Source organism: Rhineura floridana, chromosome 1, assembly GCF_030035675.1.
Source record: "Rhineura floridana isolate rRhiFlo1 chromosome 1, rRhiFlo1.hap2, whole genome shotgun sequence".
Classification (NCBI taxonomy): domain Eukaryota; kingdom Metazoa; phylum Chordata; class Lepidosauria; order Squamata; family Rhineuridae; genus Rhineura; species Rhineura floridana.
In genome coordinates, this window is record NC_084480.1 from 269186644 (window position 1) to 269210106 (window position 23463).

Sequence of the window (23463 nt, forward strand, 5' to 3'; positions counted from 1 at the left end):
TAGTCCCCTTCCAGCTCTACTATTCTGATTCTACCATTCTTTGCCCACTGCCCCCCCATGCTTAATATCTTTTTTTTAAAAATCACAGTAAAAAAATATGAAGCACTAAGGCTGATGCTAAAGAAAAAAATGTTCTGGAATAATGCTTGAATTATATTTCTTTGTTCTAAATGTGGGGAACTTTTGGCAGGGATGACAGGAGCTGTAGTTCAGCAACATCTGGAGGGTCAAAGGCTCCCCACACACTGATTTATTCAAATAATGTAGTAATTACTTCGTATTTTTAAAAAAATTCAAAGAAGTGAACAAAAGGCAAAATAATTATAACATATAATAAAGCAGTATCACATCTTGTTCTGCTATTTCATAGAGCTGACATGGCTAGGATCGCCCCTCTTGGAAGGCCTGTCTAAATAAAAACATTTTCAGTAGGGTTAACAATTATCTAGTGGTAACTAGAAGGGATTTCCGTAGTGCAGGTGCTACCACACTGAAGGCCCTGTTCTGTTATACCATGAAGTGGAGCTGGGGCATGCGGCAGCAGCAAAAGTACCTCCCCAATGACCACAATAACTGACCCAATATATTAGGGACTGAGGCAATCTCTTAGCTATCCTGGCCCAAAGTTGTTTTGTATACCAACATAAAATGGTTCATAAGTGTGAGTCCTCATCTGGTTACTCATAGCAAACCTTGTTATTACACGTCTGAGCTGCTTGATCTATGTGCAGCTCCCCCATGTGGTGAACTACCAAACTGCAGGGGGCAGCCTTCTCAGTGAAGTATCTTCAGGCTCAACTGACACAGGCTTACCTGTTGGAATCTTGTGGGCAGAAGTGTAATGGTCTGGGGTCTTAGACCACTTACTTTTTTGCGAGTAGGGTTCCAGCAGGGTCCCTGTGTCTCTAGCATCCTACAAGCTAATCAGTGTTAGCCACTGAGAAGAGTCTTTGAACATGCTCCCTTGTCCTTTCTTGATGATTGGAGCCAATCAGAGTGAAAAAAATTGAGTCAGCCACTGAGAAGAGTCTTCTCAGTAGCTAACACTCTCTCCTTTCATGCTTATTGGCTCCTAGGGACATCTGTTGTGGGTGAAGGCATTAACAGGAATCTCATTCTCAGCCTAGTAGCAAAGGCTGTGACTAACATGAAGAGACCATGCACTTCTGAATTTGCCACCACTACTGCTTGTGGGTAGGAACTCTGTAGCCAGTTCTTATTTAGCCACCTGAACTATGGATAATATAGGTGTATATGTGTATGTGAGATATAAATATTAGGGAATATAATAAGCACCTTATATTTTTTCTGTTTGTAGTTACTCATGAGGTATTGATATTTCAGAAAAGAACACACAGTAGTTTGTATGTGAACAATTGTACTTATTCATTTTGCTGAAAAACAGAATTAAATAACTTTAATGAATTCATTCTTACTGTATAGAAGTACTCAAAATATCTTTTGCCAAGAAAAAAAAAATCACTGTTCTGACATTTCAGTGCTTCTATAGTGGGATAGGCACATGTACATCAGCATCATACTTATTCTTGTGTCATATCTATAAACTGCTTTTCCACCTGAAATTAGGAGAATTTTCACAAGCTGTAAAAGAAGAAGAAGATTAAACAACTTGCATCTGAAAAAGTTACCATTTAAAACACGTTGAAAGTTTGTAACACAAGCCATTAAGTAGAAAATGATTAAAAGCGCATCTTTAATCTCAAATGTTTTCTTTTAGTATGGGAATATGAACATTTTTTATTTTTTATTATATATTTCTTAATCAGATGTTTTCTTTAACTTACTGTTTGACTATTTGAATTTTGTTTTGCAACTGATTGAATTATGTAACTTTTTTTTCATAGTGTGAGCTGCCTTGAGCATAGATTCCTATGGAAAGGCGGCATACAAATAAACTGTGATGATGATGATGATTTTTAAAAAGGCCATTATGACATCTATTTGTATATCAGAGTGAGATGTTTAAATATTTTGACAAGTGATCCTCTATTAAAAATTCAAAGCTGTTTTTTTAAATAGCATGAAGCTTAATTTTAAAATTCCAAGATGTTCTATAATTATATATGATACAGTGACTTCTCTTGGACTTCGTTTTGATGCAGAGCACCCACAATCTAAGAATGCTACCAAAAATGAACGGTCAATGGAGGCAATGGATCTGCGTAACTGTGGAACTGCATTTTATATAACCCTGTAATTTGTATTTTGTGCTTTTTATCCTGCAAGTCACTTTGGATTTATTTTGATAAAGTGGGATATAAATTATTTAAATCAGGTGTGGTTAATCAGCAACCCAGATCTGGTCTGGCAAACTGTGGGAAGTGGCCCATCAGCTCTTGCAATTATCTCCTGGTTTCAGCACTAGCACCACAGCATTGAGACTGGGAGATAAAGGCCCCTGCTTGCTTTTTGGAGACGAAGAGTGAAAGAAAGCATTTTCGTAAGAGCCTTCCTTATTTGGGAGAGGAAGAGTGTTGTGTGCTTGTCTATGCAAGTGTATGTACCTACAAGTTTATGACTGCATATGTGAGCACACAGAACACAGTGCCAGCAAGTGTGACAAGGGTGAGTGCTATGTATATGGGGAGTGTGCATGTGTGCTCTGTGTGTGTGTTGTATGTGTAGTGAGTGTGTGCTCATGCACATACACATTAGCCACACCCACCACTAGCATGTGGCCCTCAGGGAGGTGACTGACAGTCAATGCAATCCTTGTGTCCAACACTGTTTGCCACCCCTGATTTAAATAAATAATTTGTATGTTTGTATGGGCAGATCTATTGCATCCCTTGAAATCCCCCCCTCATGTGCTCTCTGCATACTTGGGTCTCTTAATTCAAGCAAAGAATTTCTGCATTAAAAGAAAAAATCTCATCGGTGTGACAAACAGCTGCATTATACTACAATCTAACTATTCCCATCCATGTCCATTTAAAAGAGGGGCAGGGAATGTTTGGTCCTCCAGATGTATCTTTAAATACAACTCCCATCAACTCCAGCAAGCACAGCCAATGGCCAGGGATGATGGGAGTTGTAGTTCAGTAACAACTGGTGGGCCAAAGGTTCCCCACTTCTGATTTAAATCTCAGCTATGTTTTAAAAGAAAAACTAGGATCTAGAGAGCCTAGTAAGGTTATTCACAATTTTAAAAAAATCAACCGCAGTCCTTTGTGCCAAATTAATAAACTCTTTTTGTATCAAACCTCATAGTATCACATGAGTGTTGCTATTAAACCTGTTGTTGTTGTTGATATGTTTATGATGGGATATAAATCAAGCAGGGAGTCTCACTGTGCATGCATACAGCAGGTTGCCTGTTTCTGACCTCCCCCCTCCCCCAATGCATACATGAAAGGCAGCAGGAACAGGTGACAAGGATGCAATAGAGGGGGCAGGACTAGTGACCTATTGAGCCTATTGATGTCTGCGGGCTGGAGGTTCCCCACCACTGGCCTAGAACCATGGGCATGTTGGCAGACTTCAGGACTGCAGGATCTACTTTTACTAGTGTCCTGAGATCCACCAGCCAATCGGGTCCAAAATAGTGGTGCTGGGGTGGAGGGACACAGTCTTAGAATGAGGGAACAGGGTGCCTCTGAGATCACACTCAGCCTGGAAGTTGTTTTCAGTGCCAGGAGAGTCCTGCTAGTTTTCTCCTCCTTCCCCCAAAGCTTTCTTCATCGCACCAGCTTAATTTAGGGGGAGTCTTTTTGTTACTACTATTGTTAAACAGCTGGTAGTCAGAATTCTTGCTGATCTTATTACAAATCACTTGGGAGATCTACCAGCAGATATTGGTCTACCTTCTGCCCACCTCTGACCTACATATAGAAAAATTCTGGATCTGATATTGTAAGAATACAACAGATGTGTGTTAAAGACAAAGCCACTTACACACTTTTCCTTCTTTTTCTAGTTTCTTCAAGTGATGTGTGAGGTTAATTTCTGCAGCTCTGTGCAAGTGTTCAGGTGTGTCCTATAGTTAAAAAATTAAAAACATACATATGACACTTTTAGGCTGCAATTCTATACACACTACTTGGAAGTATGCCCCATTATGGAAAAAAGAGATTTATTTCTGAGCTGAGATGTCTAGGATTGCACTGTTAAAATGGCAACATTTTACATGTACAGTACATGGTAAGTTACAAGGTAATGTAATTTCCATCAGGGTTTTTAAAAAAAGGTACACAAGCACACTAATACCAAGTTAAAGAAAGGAACAGAGCCAAAGCTGAATAAATAAAAGCACTTTTGGGGATTTCCAAATTCTTGACAAAAATAAAAGTAGTATTATTGCAGTAGCTATTCCCAATGCTTTTTTGGGGGGTAAAAATTGAGGTGCCAGTAGTCATATTGTGACAAAAGTGCTATGGACAGCAAAAAGAGAGGTGACAGTGCTCCATACCAGTGAGTACCATCACACACAAAAAAGCACTGCTTATTCCTATATTCATCGGCATGGATAGAAAAAAATGCTTAGGCTCACACAAGAGGCTTCTGTTAGCCCAATATATAATTTTTTACATTTTTTCTCTGAATAACTGATCTCCATGTCAGATCATGAATTGCTACTTAAAGGTTTCCCTCAGTTTCAGAAGGATTTAGCGATCAAAGACTCAGGGAGATGGGAAGGTATGAAAAACAAGCCAACCTTAAGTCCCTTTGGGCTCAGAGAACTAATTACATGATTCTTTGGATTCTGGTTATTGTCATTGTATTATCCCCCCCCCAATTATCCTGTAATTAAACACACCTTTATCATTTGGCACTTCAGATTTGTGTTCATAGCATTGCACACCTCTTTCAGTGTTAATGTTACTGTCTCAAATAACCTTCTTTGGTGTGTGTGTGTCTGAACTCTGATCTATGCAAACTTATTCTTCCTGTAATTACAGTTGCTTTATTAAGACACGACTGAGGTTCCGGTTTTCTTCCCTGGCCTTTTACTGGTAATGGCCGATAGGCTACGAATAGCCTGGTGTTCAACAGATGGCCCAACCTCATAGGTCGAGCACATAATTTGCATGCAGGAAGTCCCAGGTTCAATCCCCGACATCTCTAGTTAGGGCTGGGAAAAACCCTGCCTGAAGGCCTGGAGAGCCACTGTCAGCCAGTGTGGACAATACCAGGCCAGACAGACAAATGCTGTGAACTAGATATAAGGCAGCTGCTAGGGAGGCTTATTTATTTATTTATTTGATTATTTGATTTATATCCCGCCCTTCCTCCCAGCAGGAGCCCAGGGCGGCAAATAGAAACGCTGAAAACACTTTAAAACATCATAAAAAGACCTTAAAATACATTAAAACAAAACAACGGTAAAAACTTTTTTTAAAAAAAAGCTTTAAAAAAGATTTTTTTTTAAAAAAAGGGTTAAAACATATTATTAAAGAAAACATATCAAAAGCAATTCTAACACAGACACAGACTGGGATAGGTCTCAACTTAAAAGGCTTGTTGAAAGAGGAAAGTCTTCAAAAGGCGCCGAAAAGATAGCGGAGATGGTTTCTAGGTTTCTAATATTTCTGCTCATGTATCTGTTTGGTCACATTATTGTAACGCCAGCATATTGTACTGAGTCTGAATTTCCAATCTGCAAGTTTGAAGCTTTTGTACATCTGGCATAGTGTTATCTGTTGCTTCGCATTTTGTATTTTTTAAAATGCTAGAGTTTGAAAACCTACTTTTCTGGAAAAGAATTTGCCAAAAAAAGAAAAAGAATGAAGCCCTAATGTCCCAACAAAGCAAGGAAGTTTGGACACAGAGGAGCTTCCAATATGCCTTGCTGCGGTGAACCCCCCCTCCCATTTTTTCCTCGTCACGGAAACTGTGTCGTTTCTGCACTATTCTATTGCCACTGCTTTTACTTCAGCAAAATTAAATATGTATTCCCAATTAAAAAGTAAAAGCGTCTGCTAGAGAGCTACCTTGTATACAATTTTCACAAGTTCCCCCAATGTAAGTGATTTCCCAGCATTCTCTTTCAAGACATTTAAGATTTGCTGTTCACGTGCATTTCGGTGAGAAATGTATTCTTGAATTTTAGCTCTTGCCTCTTTGACTACTGGGCCATGTCCTATAAGAAAAAAAAGTAGTAAAATATAACAACAACAACAATAATACTGGGGAAAAAATAACATGCTGATACGTGCTACTGCAGAATGAGAGATTATTTTATTTATTAAGATGTTCAAAGTAAGCAGCATATCTACTGCATATGGGTCTAGTCTCTAATTTTGTAATGGGTCTAAATATATGAGTTCAGAAGTATTAATAACCTCTCATCCTACCTCCACACCAAAATTTCAAAGCATATTTTAATTTTTAGAACAGATATGACCTTCATGTTAATATCTCTGGATATTACTGATTTCCCATTTCTGGGTGGCATCTGATGATGCACCTATTGAAACAATGTCTATTGATTTCAATAGCTCCACTCCAGGTATGAGATTGTCAGATACCCCACGATAACTTTTAGCATCTCTATATTAATTTTTAAGCACTGAATTCTGAAAACAGAATGTGAAGAAAAATGAATGCCCTCTAGTGGCCAAAGGATTTTTTTACAACTTAGCTCATTAGTAGTACACACATGATTAACTAGGAAGTTCTAATATGTCATCTATGTACATGGTGCTTTACAAAAAACAGGTATGGCAGGTTCCTACCCCAATGGACTTCAAAACTAAGGCAAACACAGGGTAACAACAGAGGAAGGGGACAGTGGAGGTAGGAGTAGGCAGAGGAAGAATACATGATTACTTCAACTGCACATACTTTGGCTTAGTTATAGGGACAAGGGGATGTTCTGAAGGCTTCCTGGAATGGGGAGATTTGAGGAGGAACTTAAGGAAGGTGATTGCCCAGAGGCATTCTGGGAGGCAGTTCAAGGCCTAAGGGGCAGCAAAGGGAAAATGGCAACATTGTTAGGGAGGAGGAGAGCTTTAGATCAGTGGTTCCCAAACCATTTCCCCATGACCACTTGAAAATGGCTGAAGGTCTTGGCAGATTATTTAATTATTTTTCTGCCTATTATAGCAATTGTAATGTGCTGGACTAGATGTTGCATTCTTTTTAATTGTGTTTTTACAGACACACCATGGACCACCTGAATGATGTGTGCTGACCACCACTGGTCTGTGGACCACAGTTTGGGAACCCCTGCTTTAGAGGGTTGAAGATGTTAGAGGCAGATGCCTACGGAAAGCTGGCAAGCAGGAACGAGCACAACAGCACTCTCCCTGGGTGTACTTCCCTGCAACTAGTATTCACAGGCACACTACCTCTAAGACTAATGGTAGTACTCAGCCACCATTGCTAGTATGCCTTATCTTCCATGAATTTATCTAAATCCCTTTTAAAGCTATTCAAGTTGGTAGTCATCACTATATCCTGGGGCAGTGAATTCCACAGTCTAATTATACACTGTGTGAAGAACTTCCTTTTGTATTTCCTGAATCTTCCAGTATTCTGTTCCAGCTTTATGAGAGGAGAAAACCTCCTTCCTACCCACTTTCTCTACACCATGCATAATCGTATACGCCTTGCTTGCTTTTTTCCCCAAACTAAAAAGCCCCAAATGTTGTAACTGTTCCTGATAGGGAAGCTGTTCTAGCCCATTCATCATTTTGGTTGCCTTTTTCTGCACCTTTTCCAGTTCTACAATAACCTTTTTGAGGTGCGGCAACTAGAACTGTATACAGTGTTCCAAGTGCAGTCACACCATAGACTGAGCTGTTGAAGTATCCAACCAAAATAATCAAAGAGGGAGTTGGGAGATGTGGGATTGGATGGAGGATGAAAGAGCAAGGGTACAGAGGTAGAGCTGAGTATCATCAGCATGTCAGTAGTATTGAAGTAAGAAGGAAACTACATCACACACAAGAATGTGAGGAAACACCAACTGCCTTTTGTTTTCAGTGAAAAACAGCTTTGAGAGAAGAAGCGGGATGCGTGGGAGTTTAACCCTCTCCACACCTACAGTAACCATATACTACCTGCATTTCCCTGTGATGTTCTGGGTGCAAAGGAAAAAGTGAGCCTGGAAACCTAAAAAGTAAATTTGGAGCAGAAAAATTGCCAGCAGAAAAAGATTTAATCTCTTTCTCTCCAAATTATGCCAGCATTCTGTAGTTCCTTGCAGGCTTTTGTGGTTCCACTGAACCTGGTGCAACTTAATTTATGGCTTTATCCCATGTTTGTCTTCACAACTATCCTTAAGTTAGGTTAGAATAGACTACGGGAATCATGCAGCATGTTGCGCACAGGTCCTGCTTGCGGGTTTCTCCTAGGCATCTGGTTGGCCACTGTGAGAACGGGATGCTGGACTAATGGGCCACTAGCCAGATCCAGCACGGCCCTTCTTCTTTTGTCCTCAGTAACTCAAGCATTTCAGAGATTTTAATGGTAGAGCATTTCCTTTGTATTAAGTTTGTCAACAAAGACCACAAAAAGTTATCCAAACAAGTTTAGACCATCTGAGTTCATACATTTCATTCAACAAGGATTCACAGGGGTATTGCATCACAATGCATCCCCTCCTTTTGACTATTCTCTTTTAAGTTAACAGCTCAGTAATGGTCAATAGATATGAGGAAGCCCTGGGCGGCATCCACTGAAGTAGTTCTGTTAGTGCAATGGAACCTTCCGTCCCTCTCTTTTCCCTATATACTCTTCACACCCTCCCCAAATCCGCTCTGGAGGGTTGTGGTAACCCTCAGAACAGATTTAGGGGGGTGCACGGGGAGATGAGAGGGAGGGGAAGTTCCATTGCGCAGCCAGAAATCCTTGTGCTAATGGAACTGCTTAGCTGCACAGAGCCCTAAACAATTTGCAACAGAACTACAGTGCCCACAAATCAAGGATGCACTCCAGCAATACACAAGCCTTTTTTTAGGAAACCCACAAGTCAAATGCAGTGCAAGTTCAGGCTACAACTCCAGCTTATTATGAACAGGAAAGCATTACAAAAACACCTTGTAAACAGGATTCAGCAGACACAGGGGACCTTCCTTATCCCTGCTGTAACCTACCATGGAAGATAACAATCAACAAAGGGTCCAGAGGGTTCTAGCTATGCACAGCATTAGGGATTCTGAACAGCAGTCCTGGCAGTGAGAAGGACAAGAACTGATGTGTTAATTATTCAGGCCAAATGTGCCACTAACCCGGGTAAATTAAATCAGCTTTCATTTCCAGCAACGTTTCCAATGATTTCATGTAATCATAAAGATCTTCAAACACGGCTGTTCCTTCTCCTAAAATACAGTCACCAGAAAATATAGCATTTTCTTCCAAGAGATGTAAAGCCATATGATCATCTGTATGTCCAGGGGTATACAATACCCTGCAGAATGACAGAAAAGTGCAGACTTTATTTATTAAATTCATACCTGCCTTTTCTACAATAAAGTATTCAGGTGTTTAACAACAAATATAAAGACACATTAGGAAATGAAATAAAAGCATGATACACACACAGCTATTAAGGGCAAGAGCAAATTAAAAGTATATCGACAAAAATTGAAAAGAAATTTAAATAGAAGCTTTTAAAATAATCTACAGATAGAATCATCTAAGCAAGACCTGTTGAAACAGAAGTTTTCAATATCTTCAGGAAGCTAACACATATAGGGCTACATGCGCTTCTCTCAGGAGTTCTAAAGCCTAGGTGCAGCTACTGAGATGGCCTTGTCTTGTGCTCCTGCTAAATGCACTTCTGATGCTTGTGGGATACAGAGAAAGCTCTCTCCTGAAGACCTAGTAACCCAGACAGGTTTATATAGGAGAAGGCACCCTGCCCCATGATCTGGTCCCAGGTAATAACTTTAAAGGTATTAACTTTTAATTGTGTGTAGAAAACGTATCAGGAGCCAGTTAAGTTCTTATAACAATGGAGTCACCCGCTCCTTATAACTGGCTCTGATCAGCAGTCTGGAGTTTTCAAAAATCAGTGTCATGTAGAACACATTACAAAAATCCTAACAAGATATCACTAAGGGCTGCATGTGCCATCCAAAGTCAGATCCGATATTTCAATGAATAATCGGAGCAGATGCATCAGTCTCAGCTACACTGTCTGGGGCTGATGGGAATTCAAGTCCAACAACAGCTGGAAAACCACAGGTTCCTTACCCCAGGGCTAAAAAGTGACATATGTTGCAGAAGGATACAACTTGTTTTTGAGTACCAGAACTGAATGAAGTACACAGTCCTTCTGCACACAAAAATCCACTCTGAGTAACACCTACCTTTCTTAATTTCAGCAGTGCAATTGCTATTGTTAAACAACTGGGAGACAGAAATACTTGTTAATCTACTGTAAATCACCCAGAGATCCACCTGTAGATTCAGATCTACCTGCTGCCCGTTCCTGGACTAGAAATACATGATATCACCAAAGGTTCCAAGCTCTGTGTGTGAGCTCTGATGATTACACAAAGTATATGTGTAAGTTCACAGCCCCAAACCAATCTCTGTGTGACTTTATATACTGTATAACTTCCACTAGTAATGCCCAGCATTACTCAGGAATTCTAAGATCCCCCCCCCAACAACAACAAAATCAATGCAGTTTTGAAATCAGTGGTTAAAATCAGTTCGGTTTCAAAAGGTTCAGTCCACCATCTTGATTCAAAGTGGCAAACACAGACAAAACCTGCTCCTTCATCTCAGGAACCATCGTGCAAAATTTGGTGAAGCTCTCTTACCAGATGTCCAGATGCATAGAGAACAAACAACTTTCTAAGATATATAACAGATAATGTAATAATAAAATACACAAACCAATATTAACATTTTGCACATGCAGGAGAAAACCTCCATAGAGTAGTCAATGTGCAAAAGTTAATATTTACCTCAGTGTAGCTCCCTCTGTCTTTAAAACTTCTCCATCCTTCAGGTAGGCATACATTTGCTTTCCATCTCCTATTACTTCTTCACAATGTGGGTTACGTGGAAGTTTACTTATGCAGTATTCAGAAGCTAGTTTTAAAAGGGAATATAGTATTAAGTATGTTTTAACAGCAGCTTAGTTACACATTAAAAACCTTCTGGAACCCCCCCCCAATATCTTTATTGAACATAGAAATAAAAAGACAGCATTTCTTTATTTAAAGTGATAATTGCTTCTGAAAATGCAACTTTGCTTGTTGACATTGTTTTGCAGAATATATCATATAAATGGCTCTTATTCACTAACAAAACATTCTGGAGTGAAATAAGGATATAGAGTGCATCAGCAGATCTTTATAGGAGCAGAAGCAAATGAATTGGTGGCTCACAGGGCCTGGAGATATAAGGGGATGTGCGGAGCAATCTTTGGGACATGACAGCTGTCATTTAAATACTTGGGCCCACAATCTGAAGCCCCATGTGTTCAGGAGGCTCTTGCTCTCTTTTATGGAAGGGTAAAGAAATATGCAATGATGTTTCACTTTCTTATAGAAGAACATCTGTATGAACATCTGTGCAGCCCATCTGAACAGAAATTCATCTGTGGCTAAAAAGCAAATCTTCACAAAGGCATGGCCATGAGAGGAAGAGTACCGAGCTTCTTTCTTTTCCATCAAGAACTGGAGACAGCCCCAACTGTGCACATGACAGTCCTGAGTGCATCCTCCAGATTGCAGGCGTTGTATACTATATGCACACCACAGTTCCTGAAGCCCCTTGAGGTACAGCAGGTTCTTGTGCTGCACTATTGACTGGTTTTGAAGCTCCCTGGTTTGATGTGGTGAGAAGGGGCTACAGGCTAAGTTGGAAGACATATGTTATTATCAGAATGGCAGAGACAGTCTTGCTTGCTTTGCAAACAAAGAGCTCTAAAAGCTATCCAGTTCAGCAGAGATGGGTTTTTTTGAGTGGTTTAGCTGAATGGAGAAAATGTGGCTGTGAAAGGCACCTATCACTAGTGCTTGCAAGATCACTCCCTCCCAGGCAATTTTGAAACTTAAAGAAAATGTTTTGAGGTCCCCCCCACATCTTCAAGAATTTTTTTTAAAAAAACTCCTTTGATTTAACGGGAAAGTTAAGGGTCATCCAAATCCATGCTGTAGAAAGAATTGACCTCACATTGTAAGTTAAGCTTCTGCCTTAACTTCCATGCTGTTCCAGCTGTAAAGACATACAGCTTGCTTTCAGCTTAGCCTCTATGCCCCTACACTTTCTCTTGATGTTTTTCTTCTTACTCTGTAAGTTTGTGGTAAGATGAAAGGTGATGGCAGCAGTGGCTACCTAGCAAGGCACTGACCTCAACTTTCTCTATATGCTTTTCATTTGGGTTGAAGAGAATGGCATACATCAGTAGTGATGAACTGCACATGGGGCAAACAAGGTTGACAGATAACAAATGCGGACACACACATGACTGGGGCCATCTGTATCATTATAATAACCCACAAAGCAACCAGTGAAAGGAGTCCCATTTTTATGAGTAAGCATGCAGAGAATTTACTTGCAAGGAATCAAGTCTATTTAAAACAAATTAAAGTTTCAAACTGTACAAACATAGCGAAGTGGTCTTACTTATTTCATTCCATTTATGAAGCATTTCTCATGAAACATCCCAAAGCGATTAGCAATAAAAACACCAACTCTAAAAACATATATAAAAACAATTTCAAATCCAATACAGATACAGACTAATGTCCTTTATAATATTGGAATAGTTACCTTGCCAGATTTATGTTTGGCTAACCATATATAAAACAATGAAGTAAATGATAAAATCTGTAATAGTTAATTGCCAAAAGTGAGAGTTTAGCAGCTTATATCTTATTCAATATTGGTATGTAATACTTCCAATGGTCTTCCTTCTTTATCTTTCCGCTATTTAACAGCTTCTCAAAGCACCATCAGATTAACATACTGAAAAATAGCCTGAATACATTTTATATAAAAGCAGAATACAGATGTTTCAAACAACAAACATAATGAAACTACTTACTAGTGGGAATGTTTTTACAAATATCAGATATTCCTCCAGTGTGATCATGATGCCAGTGTGTTACCAAAATTTCTTGGATTGATATGCTGAAATCATTGAGTGCTTGTTTCAAACAACTAATATATTCAGGGACAGCTGGTTCTCCTGTGTCAATAAGGATCCTTCTATATTAAAAGAAGCCCCCCCAAAGAAACATATAACTACAAAAGCCAAAGTATGATTAATGAAAAGCAATGCTGACAGTGATCTACCTTTGAAACATGGTACAAAAGTCTTGCATGACATGGAAAGCAACATTTTCTTACTCCAGAACATCACAGCACCTTTTACAAAGACGAATCCTGTAGACAACTACACAGAGGACTTCAAATTCTCACCTTCTCTTCCTTTCAAAAATTGATTTGATAATGTAATGAGCCTCAAAGAAAGAAATGACAAGGACTCACTACAGCAGTTGTCTTCAGTTTTTTCAGACCCAAGACCCACCTTTTGCCCAAACGTGCATTTGGGACCTACTTCTTAATTTTTTACCATGTATTTGTATGCTGGTAGTGCTGCTGTCATGACCTGAGGTCAACCTGAGACCCAGCAGCAGGTCCCATCCCACCTGCTGAAGACCATTGCACTACACCATGGGGAGAAAGATAAGGAAAACAATCCTTTGTGAACAGAAGAATAGAGAACGTGGAGAAATGGGAAAGCTGCAGAACCTGGCAGGTGGACAGAAAAGTACAGCTGTAAATTAGAGGGAGAACCATGTGTATAAGGAGAAAATTTGAGACCCGGGGAGAAAGAAGGAAGGATTAGGTTAAGCAAGCTTCCAAGCAAGTCTGGTTTTGTGTATAAAAAGGAGATCCTGGCAGGAGACCCCAAAGTACATAAGGAAAGGTTCTGGAGAAGCAGAACCTGAAATTGTCTTACATTAATAGTCTCCAAACATTATATTAAGGCTGCAATCCTATATCCACTGACCTGGGAGTAAGTCTTAGTGGGACTTACTCTTGAGTAATGTTTAGGATTGCATTGTTAGGGATCTTCTCAGCTCTCAAATGGAAAAAATTACAACAAAATAAAGGGTGCTTCTAGGTGGCAGTTTATTGCGGAACTGATGTTGCTCATGCACACAAGTTTTCTGCAGCATCTACATGGTGGTGGCAACATCAAAATGTCAACTCTCCCTTTTTAAAATCCAGATTTTTCCTCACTGCAGAAAATCTGATGAGTAAAAACAACCTGTTTTACACCTGCAGTTACTGTTGGTGTAGAAGCTTGCTAGGGCAGTTTTTGGTGGGCTGTTTGTCACATGTGTGATGACATTTCAGTGGCCACTCTAATGCAACACTTTTATTTCTGTTTGCTCTTTACCTGAGCATAACCTAGCCATATTGTTTCCAATAGACCAAATAATATGACTATCCTTTTTTCACCAACTGTTGTATGCTGAAAGCACCTTTAAATTTCAACAACCTGGTTAGGAAGAGCTAGTCTCACTCAAAAATCTCCACGCAGTACATGTGGGGGATTACCATAGAGACTATTATACATACATCAGGCTTTAAAAAATAATAACAATACAGAGATCTTGTGCAAGACATCTTTATCATGATAGCACTGTTCAAGCACTTGAAAGGTTGCCACACAGAGAAGGGCCAGGATCTCTTCTCAATCATTCCAGAGTGCAGGACACGGAATAATGGGCTCAAGTTAGAGGAAGACAGATTTCAGCTGAACATCAGGAAAAACTTCCTAATTATTAGAGCGGTATGACATGGAACCAATTACCTCTCCAGCACTGGAGGCCTTCAAGAGGCAGCTGGACAGCCACCTGTCAGGTATGCTTTAATTTGGATTCCTGTATTGAGCAGGGGGTTGGACTTGATGGCCTTATAGCCCCCTTCCAACTCTATGATTCTATGATAACTTAGGTAAATATTGTCCTTGTGCAAAACTTCAGAATTAAAAATAAAAATAAAAAGCAAATGAAAATGAATATTGCTCTTCCCCGCAAAAGCACAAGCTTCCATTGTGCCCATTACATTATAACTAAGGGTGGTAATGATTACTTTTGTATCCTTTCTATGTGTACACACAGGCATAGAAACACTTGCACACATGCCCAGAACAGAAAAAAAAGTAGCGTGTGGAGAAGGAGTGATATACAGGAGGGGACAAAAAATCACTCTGGATAAATTCCATCAAGCTCTGCCCACGGATGTGGACAGCAAATGGTGGAATAGCAATGAATATCCATGACTGAAACCAATGGGAACATGTGTGCTGCATATACACCATTAAAGTTATCAGGTCTCCAGTTTTTGGCCAGAGTCTCCAGCTTCGGGGGTGTTTTCTGGCTCCCCGGCCAGACCACACCCTGTCCCTGGATCTCCGGTTTTTGGCGTGGTGTGGCATGGCCACCCAGCAGGGCTGGCCACAGGGCAGGAGATCCCAAGCCCCCTGCCATTCCTCCGCTCTACTTACTAGCATGTGTGCTAGACGCTCGTATTGCTGCCATCAACCAAGATGGAGGCAGAGGCTTCAGCCCCTTAGGGAAACCTCGGCCGCCATCTTAATTGATGGCAAACCTGCGTGCGCTGCACAAAACAGCAGAGAGAAAGGTAGGTGAAGCGGGAGAATGGTGGGCGGCTCTGAAGCTTCTGCCCTGCTATCCTGCCGCTGATTGCAGAAGGGGAGCGCAGGGGCCCCGCAGCTGGTCAGCCACTGTGAGAAGAGGATGTGCTGGACTGGATGAGCCCACGTTGGCCTGATCCAGCACTGCAGGGCTCTTCTTAGGTTCTTAACCCACCATCCTCCATGAGGACTAGAGAGCCACCCTTGATCCCTGGTGCTGCTCCCTCCCCAGGACTGACAGGGCTCTGGCTGGATTAACCACCCTCTAATAGTCTCCCACCTCCCCGTCCCAAAAAACAAAACTGAACCAAACCCTCATTGCACACTTGGGTCAATGCAGGTGGGCACCCCCTCATGCCACACCTTCTTGCAGGTTGACTTCAGTTTGGGCTCCTGCCAAAAGAGCCCCCCTTCCCCCAGTTTCCCTTCTCCCTCAAACATGCCTTGAGCCTCCCCTGGGATCCTCTCCCCCCTCCGGAACTGCCTACCCTCCCTGGGGAAGGACTGTGGCTGAGTGGGGAGAGCACCTGCTTTGCATGTAGAAGGCCCCAGGTTCATCTCAAGGTGGGGCCGGGGAAGACTCCCTGCCTGAAATGCAGGAGAGCTGCTGCCAGTCAGTGTAGGCAGTACAGAGATAGATGTACCCAATGGTTTGACTTGGTGGCAGGCAGCTCCCTCTGCCCCCCCTTCATTGACTGCACCTCATACCCTGAGGCTCAGGTACATGGCCCCTCCTTTTGCCTTAAGATGCCGCTGGTGATGTGCACACACCATGCACTAATTAATGCATGGCATATCTATAATTATTATAGGTTTGTAGACTCTGTGGAACAACTGCCCTGGTGTGCTTTCCGGTGCTAGACTAGAAGGAGGAGAGCTTTAGATTTTAACATCACAGGATTTAGAAAAATGTTATTGGCTTAAGCAGAGGGTAATGGGAATGTACAACGTGGTGTGTATAGTGGAAGAACTATTTCTCCTAAGGATTATCATAGTTATCTAAAATAATTCCTGCAGTACTTTGAGCTTCATCAAATCTGAACTTCTAGGTATTTGTGCAAGAGATTTGTTTTATTATCTGGATAGACCATATTTCATGCTCCTGTATTCCTCTAAGATGCAATGAGTGATTTAAATAATTCATTAATTTATATGATTTGGTGGAGCTAGTGTTAATGTTCATTTATTATTATTATTATTATTATTATTATTACATCCTGCCCTTCCTCCAAGCAGGAGCCCAGGGCGGCAAGTAAACAGGACAGATGTGTCCTTGAGAGAACCTCTCTCTCTCTCTCTCTCTCCCCCTCTCCACACACCCCTCCCAATATCCCTAGGTGTCCATCTCTTGAAGTTTGCAAAGAATTTACTTGATTCTTGCACAGAAGTTGAGAGAAGGTGTTTTGGACAGGAAAGGCATTTTTTTTGTTTGACTAGTATGCTCCAAGTAACTGTGGTTGATAATGTATCATGCTTTATGATGTCACTAGGGCCCACCCCATGACATCACTAGGGCCCACCCCATGACATCACTAGGGCCCGCCCCATGACATCTCAGGTTTTGGGATGGTTCTTGAACTGGCAACCCTACACACCATACATTTAAAGTACATGACTTCCCCCAAAGAATCCTGGGAACAGTGGTTTACACCTCACAGAGCTACAATTTTCAGCACTCTTTAACAAACTAGAGTTCCCAGGATTCTTACAGGGGAAGAAGTCATGTGCTTTAAATGTATGGTGTGTAGGTGGATGCCAAACATATAGAGAAAAAAACTGGTTCTGAATGGCCCTGGAAACACTCTAAAATAAAACACAATGTTTTCTGTTTTTACCTGGTTGTACCTCTTACTGTTTAAACCACATTGGCCCTAAATGGCTCACTTTTCAAAAAACAAAGGCAATAGGTAGGTCTCCTGTGCCTTTCACAACATGTGAAACATCTATCGATGCTTTGTATCATATCACACAATTGGTCCAATTATCTCAGTACTCTCCAGAGTTTTGGTCATGGATCTTTGCCAGACCTACCTGGGGATGCCAGGGATTGAACTTTGGACCTTCTGTATGCAACATATGGTCACATGTGCTGCACCCACTGAACCATGGCCCCTCCCATGTGAATCATGGGGAGCTCGCAATACATATCCCCACTCTGGAGAGGAAGAATACCCACCTGTTGAATTTTTGCCTGCCCACGTAGCTATTATGGGCAGAGAAGCGCTGCCTAGGAAAGGGTCGTCCGAAGCCAGCTATGCTGCAAATCGCTACTTCAGCACTGGGGGCGATGAAGGGGGAAAGGGCTGCAAGGCAAGCGGTTGGGGAGGGCTGTAGCTCGGCGGTAGAGCATCTGTCCTGCATGCAAAAGGTCCCAGGTTCAATCCCAGGCGTCTCCAGAAAGGACTAGGAGAGACTCCTGTCTGAAATCCTGGTGTAGAGAATGCTGAGCTAGATGGACCAATGATCTGACTCAGTATATAAATTAGCTTATATGACCTTCGGTTCCTGCCCACAGCCGCCTTTCTCCCCCAGCCCTTTCTGAAGAGGCCAGTGTGGTTGTTGCGTACCTGGGACCAGTCCCCACCAAGTAGGTGTTGGTGCCCTGTAAGGTCATGGGCCCCGGGTTGCAGCCCAGCACACGCACCACTCGTGACGACAGCCTCTCCACCCGCGGCAGCACAGACACCATCTTCACGGCTGGACTTCAAGCGACGAAGTTGCCCACACCATAGAGAAAATAATTTTTTGAAAGGGTTAGTGCTGGAAGCGGAGCTTCCGGGTTCCCTTTGACGCCATTCCTCCCTTTCCCCTGGGCGGAAGTGAGAACTGTGAGAAACCTTAGGATTTAAGGATATTTCAAATTGTGTCGCAACGTGTCCACCCAGCAGCAAGTTCATACATTTTCTAACATGATCTTTTTTTTAAAAAAAAACACCACATGATTTTAAAAAAAAGTTTTTAAACGTTTAGAAAATGGTCCTCCTATTTCCAATACAGTCACATTACCGCCATATTGCAGGGTGGAGAGGGGAGATATGGCTGGGATTAAGTGACTTTGACAGCCCTACAATGTAGGGCACTATATATTACACAGGTCAGAGTTGGAGTTGAGTCTGCTTTGGATTTCCATCCGAAAGTCGCCGATACAAAACACCTAAATCCTGCCTGCTTTGTAGGTACTTTTCCTGGGCGGGGGGGGCGGGGGAGGGATATCACATTTCTGCCAAATTACAGGTACACTAAAAGCTCAGATGTCTCTCATTTTTCAGTTCTGGAGGTGAACAAAAAATGGCGTTGAAAGTCAATTCGGAAGTTGGCCACAGCGTGTGACTCTGGCTACGAATCCACAAACAAGACACGCCCCCGCGCGGGGTTTGTTTACAGTTACGCGTTTGACAGCGGGGAACATTCCAACTAAGGCACCGAATTGTATTGTGTCTGTAATTAGGATTTTGGGGTTTTTTTGCAGTGTCCCCACGATATAGCCTTTAAAAAAAACAAAACACAAAACTTTGCTCCACTGAACAGAGGAAACAACAAAAATATGATTACACTTTCATACATTTCCTACTTAAATTGCCCCAGTACTGTATTAATTTCCAGATGGTTAGCTCTATACGTTAATAGCTCTATTTGTTAATTTGTTGCCACAAGACTTTTTGTTCTTTTTCCATGATAGATGATTGCAGGTTTTCCCCTGTGAATGTTTCTGAATCTAGGAACAGAAAAACTTTTCAAGAGTTAGCAACAGATTTTGCTGACAATGAATACTTAGAAAAGAGTCACAAACTGATTTTATATTGACAAGAATGCATTTCTTTAATGGGATGCTGAGAAGGTCCCTGTGTTTTGCTTTGTGAACCACTTATCTCCCTAAACTGTAAATGGTGACACCAACAACATATGGCTCAACAAATCTCAGGTCACTATGTTGCTGAAGCTAAGCAAGTCTGGATGTGGTCAGTGCCTGGATGAGTAAGCATCTAGAAGCCTTGTGTACACTGCCCTGGCTTCCAAGACAGAAGAAAGGCAAAATATAAATGTAATATACCAACCAGCATCCCCATAGGACAGATGTGGGAAACTCTGGGGCCTCCATATGCTGCTGAACTACAACTCCCATCAGTCCCAGCAAGCATGGCCAATGGCCAGGGACTATGGGAAGTTTAGTTCAACTAGAGGACCAAAGGTTCCCCACACCTGCCACAGAGGCACAAGTCAGATGGCAACAATGAAGAAAACCCATTTGGCTGATATAAAAACAACAACAAGGGCATGCCCTGAGCTCCTGCCTGTCATAGACAATAATGTGCAATGCAACTAGCTAATATGGAGAGCAGCCCCATTATCTCCACTAGCAGGGAGTTTCATATTCTGGGTGTCACCACTGATGAGGCCCAGTCTCTTGTGCTGATCTCTCTGAGTGGATGGGACAGACAGTGGGGCCACTGCTGCTGACCTTAAGGGCCGGGCAGGTTCATGTGTATGTAGAAAATTAGATATGAGAAAGCAAAAGGATTCTGGATCCTGAAGGGGGCAAATAAGGGTGTCTTCTTTCCATTGCCTTCTCATCTTATGGCTTCTATGATGTTCAGCCAGCCTGTGCTAACTTCCACATACAGCTGCCTTGGACTGACCCTTGCGTACATGCTGATGGCAGGTCTTGAACTCAGCTTGGATCAGCTTTTGGAATGCCACTGCTGAGCTGCTGAGCATGGCTTTTCAAGAGAGGCATGCCAAGATCTGGACCAGGTTGATAGTTGTGCATGTCTGCACCTTCACACAACCCCTTCATCCAATCACATGACTAGAAGTCAGCTTAGGCTAACTGAAAATCACACCTGATGTCACGGGAATAGGCTCACAGACTTTGGGAGTAATTGTTCCTTTTAGGTCCAGGCATATAATAACTCTTAACATTCTTGTCATTCTAGGCCTGATTTCATGTCACTTTTATTCACAAAAACTTGCAGCCAATTTCATATCAAAATTGAAACTAGGCTGGCGGACATGCCTGGAAGAATTCCATGGAAAGAACTAGCTGATTTAGCTTTCTTATCATGCTCTCCATTTCTGATTCAAGTCTTTCTGTGCTAGCACACATTTTGTCAAAATGGCATCACCCACATACAAGGCAGGGTATCAGAATCATTATGTATTATTTATGTAATATACAATTATCTTATGTAAGATTTTGTGTAATTATTTTATGTAAGATTGATCTTCTGAAAGTGTTTTTACAGGCAAAATCATGGCAATTACTTCACTGGAAATTACTTAATGGTAAGTAATAGTTCCTCTGTGTTCTGCACTAGCCAGACCTAATGTGCATTAATGTGTTAAGATGGATATATAGTCACCTCAGGGTTACTAGGATTCAGGGGCATGGAAAACAAGCCTTTTGAGGAGAGCTTGAAGGAACTGGATATATGTAGCATGGAACAGAGAAGGTTGAGAGGAGACATGAAAGCTCCCGTCAGGTACCTGAAAAGACGTCACATAGAAGAGGTGAAAAATCCCGTGTACACACTGTGTGTTAATGTGCATTCAGTGTAGGACACAGGCAAATTTTGGGGGTGCTGTACATACGATGCCATCCCCATATTGTCCCTGTCTCACACTATCATTGATCTAAAGTGCTTTTTACTGGGATGCTATATTCCATTTTGTTTCTAGAATGCACTTTTCAAGCACCTGCTGCCTGAATGTGGACACAGAGAGCGCTTCTTCTGGTGACCTCCTACAGGATCAGACCTTCTGACATTGTAAGACTGTGCCACTGCCTCTCATTTCATGCCCACTCACCTAGGAGCTGCCTTTCTCCTTCCTTTTCTGGTAAAGCTGAGGGCTGCTGCTTTGCAATGGAGGACATGGTATATTGATATGTGTCCAGATGCACAGCAATCAGACAAGTAACTTTCCAAAGTATATACAGTAGTAGTTTTGAGAAGGTTGTTAAGACATATTTGGTCTGTAGATGGCAGCAACAACACCGACTGAAGACAATTACAAGTTCTGTCAGAACAAAATTGGTACATAGTTCTTAGCTCAAATCACCAGATGTAGATGATACTGTGTATTTACAAAGCAAAGGATGCAGTCTTCTGAGCTTATTTACATATACAGTCCTGAGCACAGTTATGTTTATTTGGCTCCCATTGAGATCAATAGGATTAAAGTATCTTTTTAACTCTCCTGTAGACTGTAGTCTCTTTTTTTAAGACCTGTTGGCCATCTTCTCCCCTTTTCGCAGCAAACAGTTGTCAGTTGAAACCCTGGAGATACTTCTGAAGTGTTAGCAATTTTGCCAGCTCAGTTAACATGGTTAAAATCATACCCTCTTTTTCCGATTCTCTCACTTAAAGTGCAGTTTTGTATTTTTATTCAAAACATACTGAAGATTATTTACTTTAGGGGGAAATACATTGAGGCATTCCACTCGCTGGATCGTCACCTTGTAGTGGTGAGTGGGCTTGCGTGTTCCAGTGAACCCTATGAGCGATGCCATCAGGAGTAATGTACTCCCAGCAGGGTCACCCATGGCGGTAAGGTTAAGGGAGAAGAACCAGACAAAGAACGATAAAAGAATGTCCTCAACGGCAGAACAGGCAGAGGATAACAATGCGTATGTTACAATGGCTGTGAAGGCAGATGAAGGCTTCAGCAGATAAAAGACTTCCAATCGTCGTCGTATCCATGTCATTGGATCAAAGCCTTTTTCTGTCAAGATTGTGTGTTGATCGTTGTGCGCCGATCTCCCCACATAAAACAAATTCATGCACAAGCCTCTTTCAGCCAAATTATCTTGGAAGACAATCTGACTTGGCCATGAGTGATCGCCAATGGACATTGAGGCGTGTGAGAAAAATGAAGAAGAGATCCCGAAAAATAATGTTAGCTTTTTTAGATTGCACAGCAGCAAAGATTGTTCGTGCCACCTAAAGGGAAAATCAAATGTAGATTTATTTTATTGTGTTGGTTAGCTTTCACTCCCAATTCTCATTGATTCTCAGGCCATGGTAACTGGTGCCCCAGGCCTTCTAGCCAATCTAGATCCATCCACATGATCTTCACAGTATTATTTAGTTATTAGATTTATATCCCACCCTTCCTCCCAGTAGGAGCCAGTAGCAGCCTATGTGGTGTGGCAGAGATGCAAAGATGCGCTGGTGGTGCCAATCCAGCACTGCTCCCTTCATGCCGCCTTACTACCACCCTGCTCCATCCAGGTAATATTACAAATGGCTGGAACATTTTCGCTCCATGGAGTGGAATGGCTACAATCCTGAACAGAGAGGACTCCAGTTCACACAGCAACATGTTGTAGTTGGTACCACTTTTCACCACTAAATACAAAGCACTTGTTTGTTATTTAACTACGTGGAACAAAACATATGAAGAAAGAAGTGATTAATATATCTTGCAGGGCTTTATGAAAGTGATCACAGGTAATTAAAATAAAATAAAATGATTTAGAAAAAAGGATAACTGATTCAGTTCAAGCAATGACAATCCACATAGCTAGAAGATCATTAATTAGATCACATGGCCCACAGGAGATTGGAGTTTTCGTTTACATTATGCACCACACCCTTTACCTTTTCCTGGTTGTTGATTGCAAAGGATCACAGTACAACTGTGAACAATATCAGACTTTCAAGGCACCTCTTTGACTATGGATTTTCTATTGGCATTTTTATATATCGGGCAAGTTTTAAGGTAAGCCTTTTTATGACAGTGGTGCTGCCAGCAATTTTTAAAAAAAATCTAAGTGATACCACTTTACAATATCTGGTAAGTTTCAGAATGATAATTTAGAAACCACCAGATTTACTCTTAAAAGCAGATGTGTCCCACTGATT

The 23463-nt window shown here is 41.5% G+C and overlaps 1 protein-coding gene across 2 annotated transcripts; it reads right to left on the bottom strand.

Moving 5' to 3' along the window:
* Nucleotides 1-1361: 1361 nt before the first annotated feature.
* Nucleotides 1362-18412, bottom strand: LACTB2 (lactamase beta 2). Of its 2 annotated transcripts, none has more exons than XM_061601131.1 (7): nt 18169-18412; nt 12974-13137; nt 10884-11010; nt 9195-9373; nt 5952-6100; nt 3916-3997; nt 1362-1602 (listed from the first exon to the last, which is right to left on the bottom strand). In XM_061601131.1, the coding sequence occupies exons 1-7, from the start codon at nt 18288-18290 to the stop codon at nt 1559-1561; spliced, it is 867 nt and encodes a 288-aa protein (XP_061457115.1). In that variant the 5' UTR covers nt 18291-18412; the 3' UTR covers nt 1362-1558. The 2 variants fall into 2 exon arrangements, with proteins under 2 accessions (XP_061457115.1, XP_061457106.1); XM_061601122.1 differs by lacking the exon at nt 18169-18412 and adding an exon at nt 17778-18119.
* Nucleotides 18413-23463: the final 5051 nt, after the last annotated feature.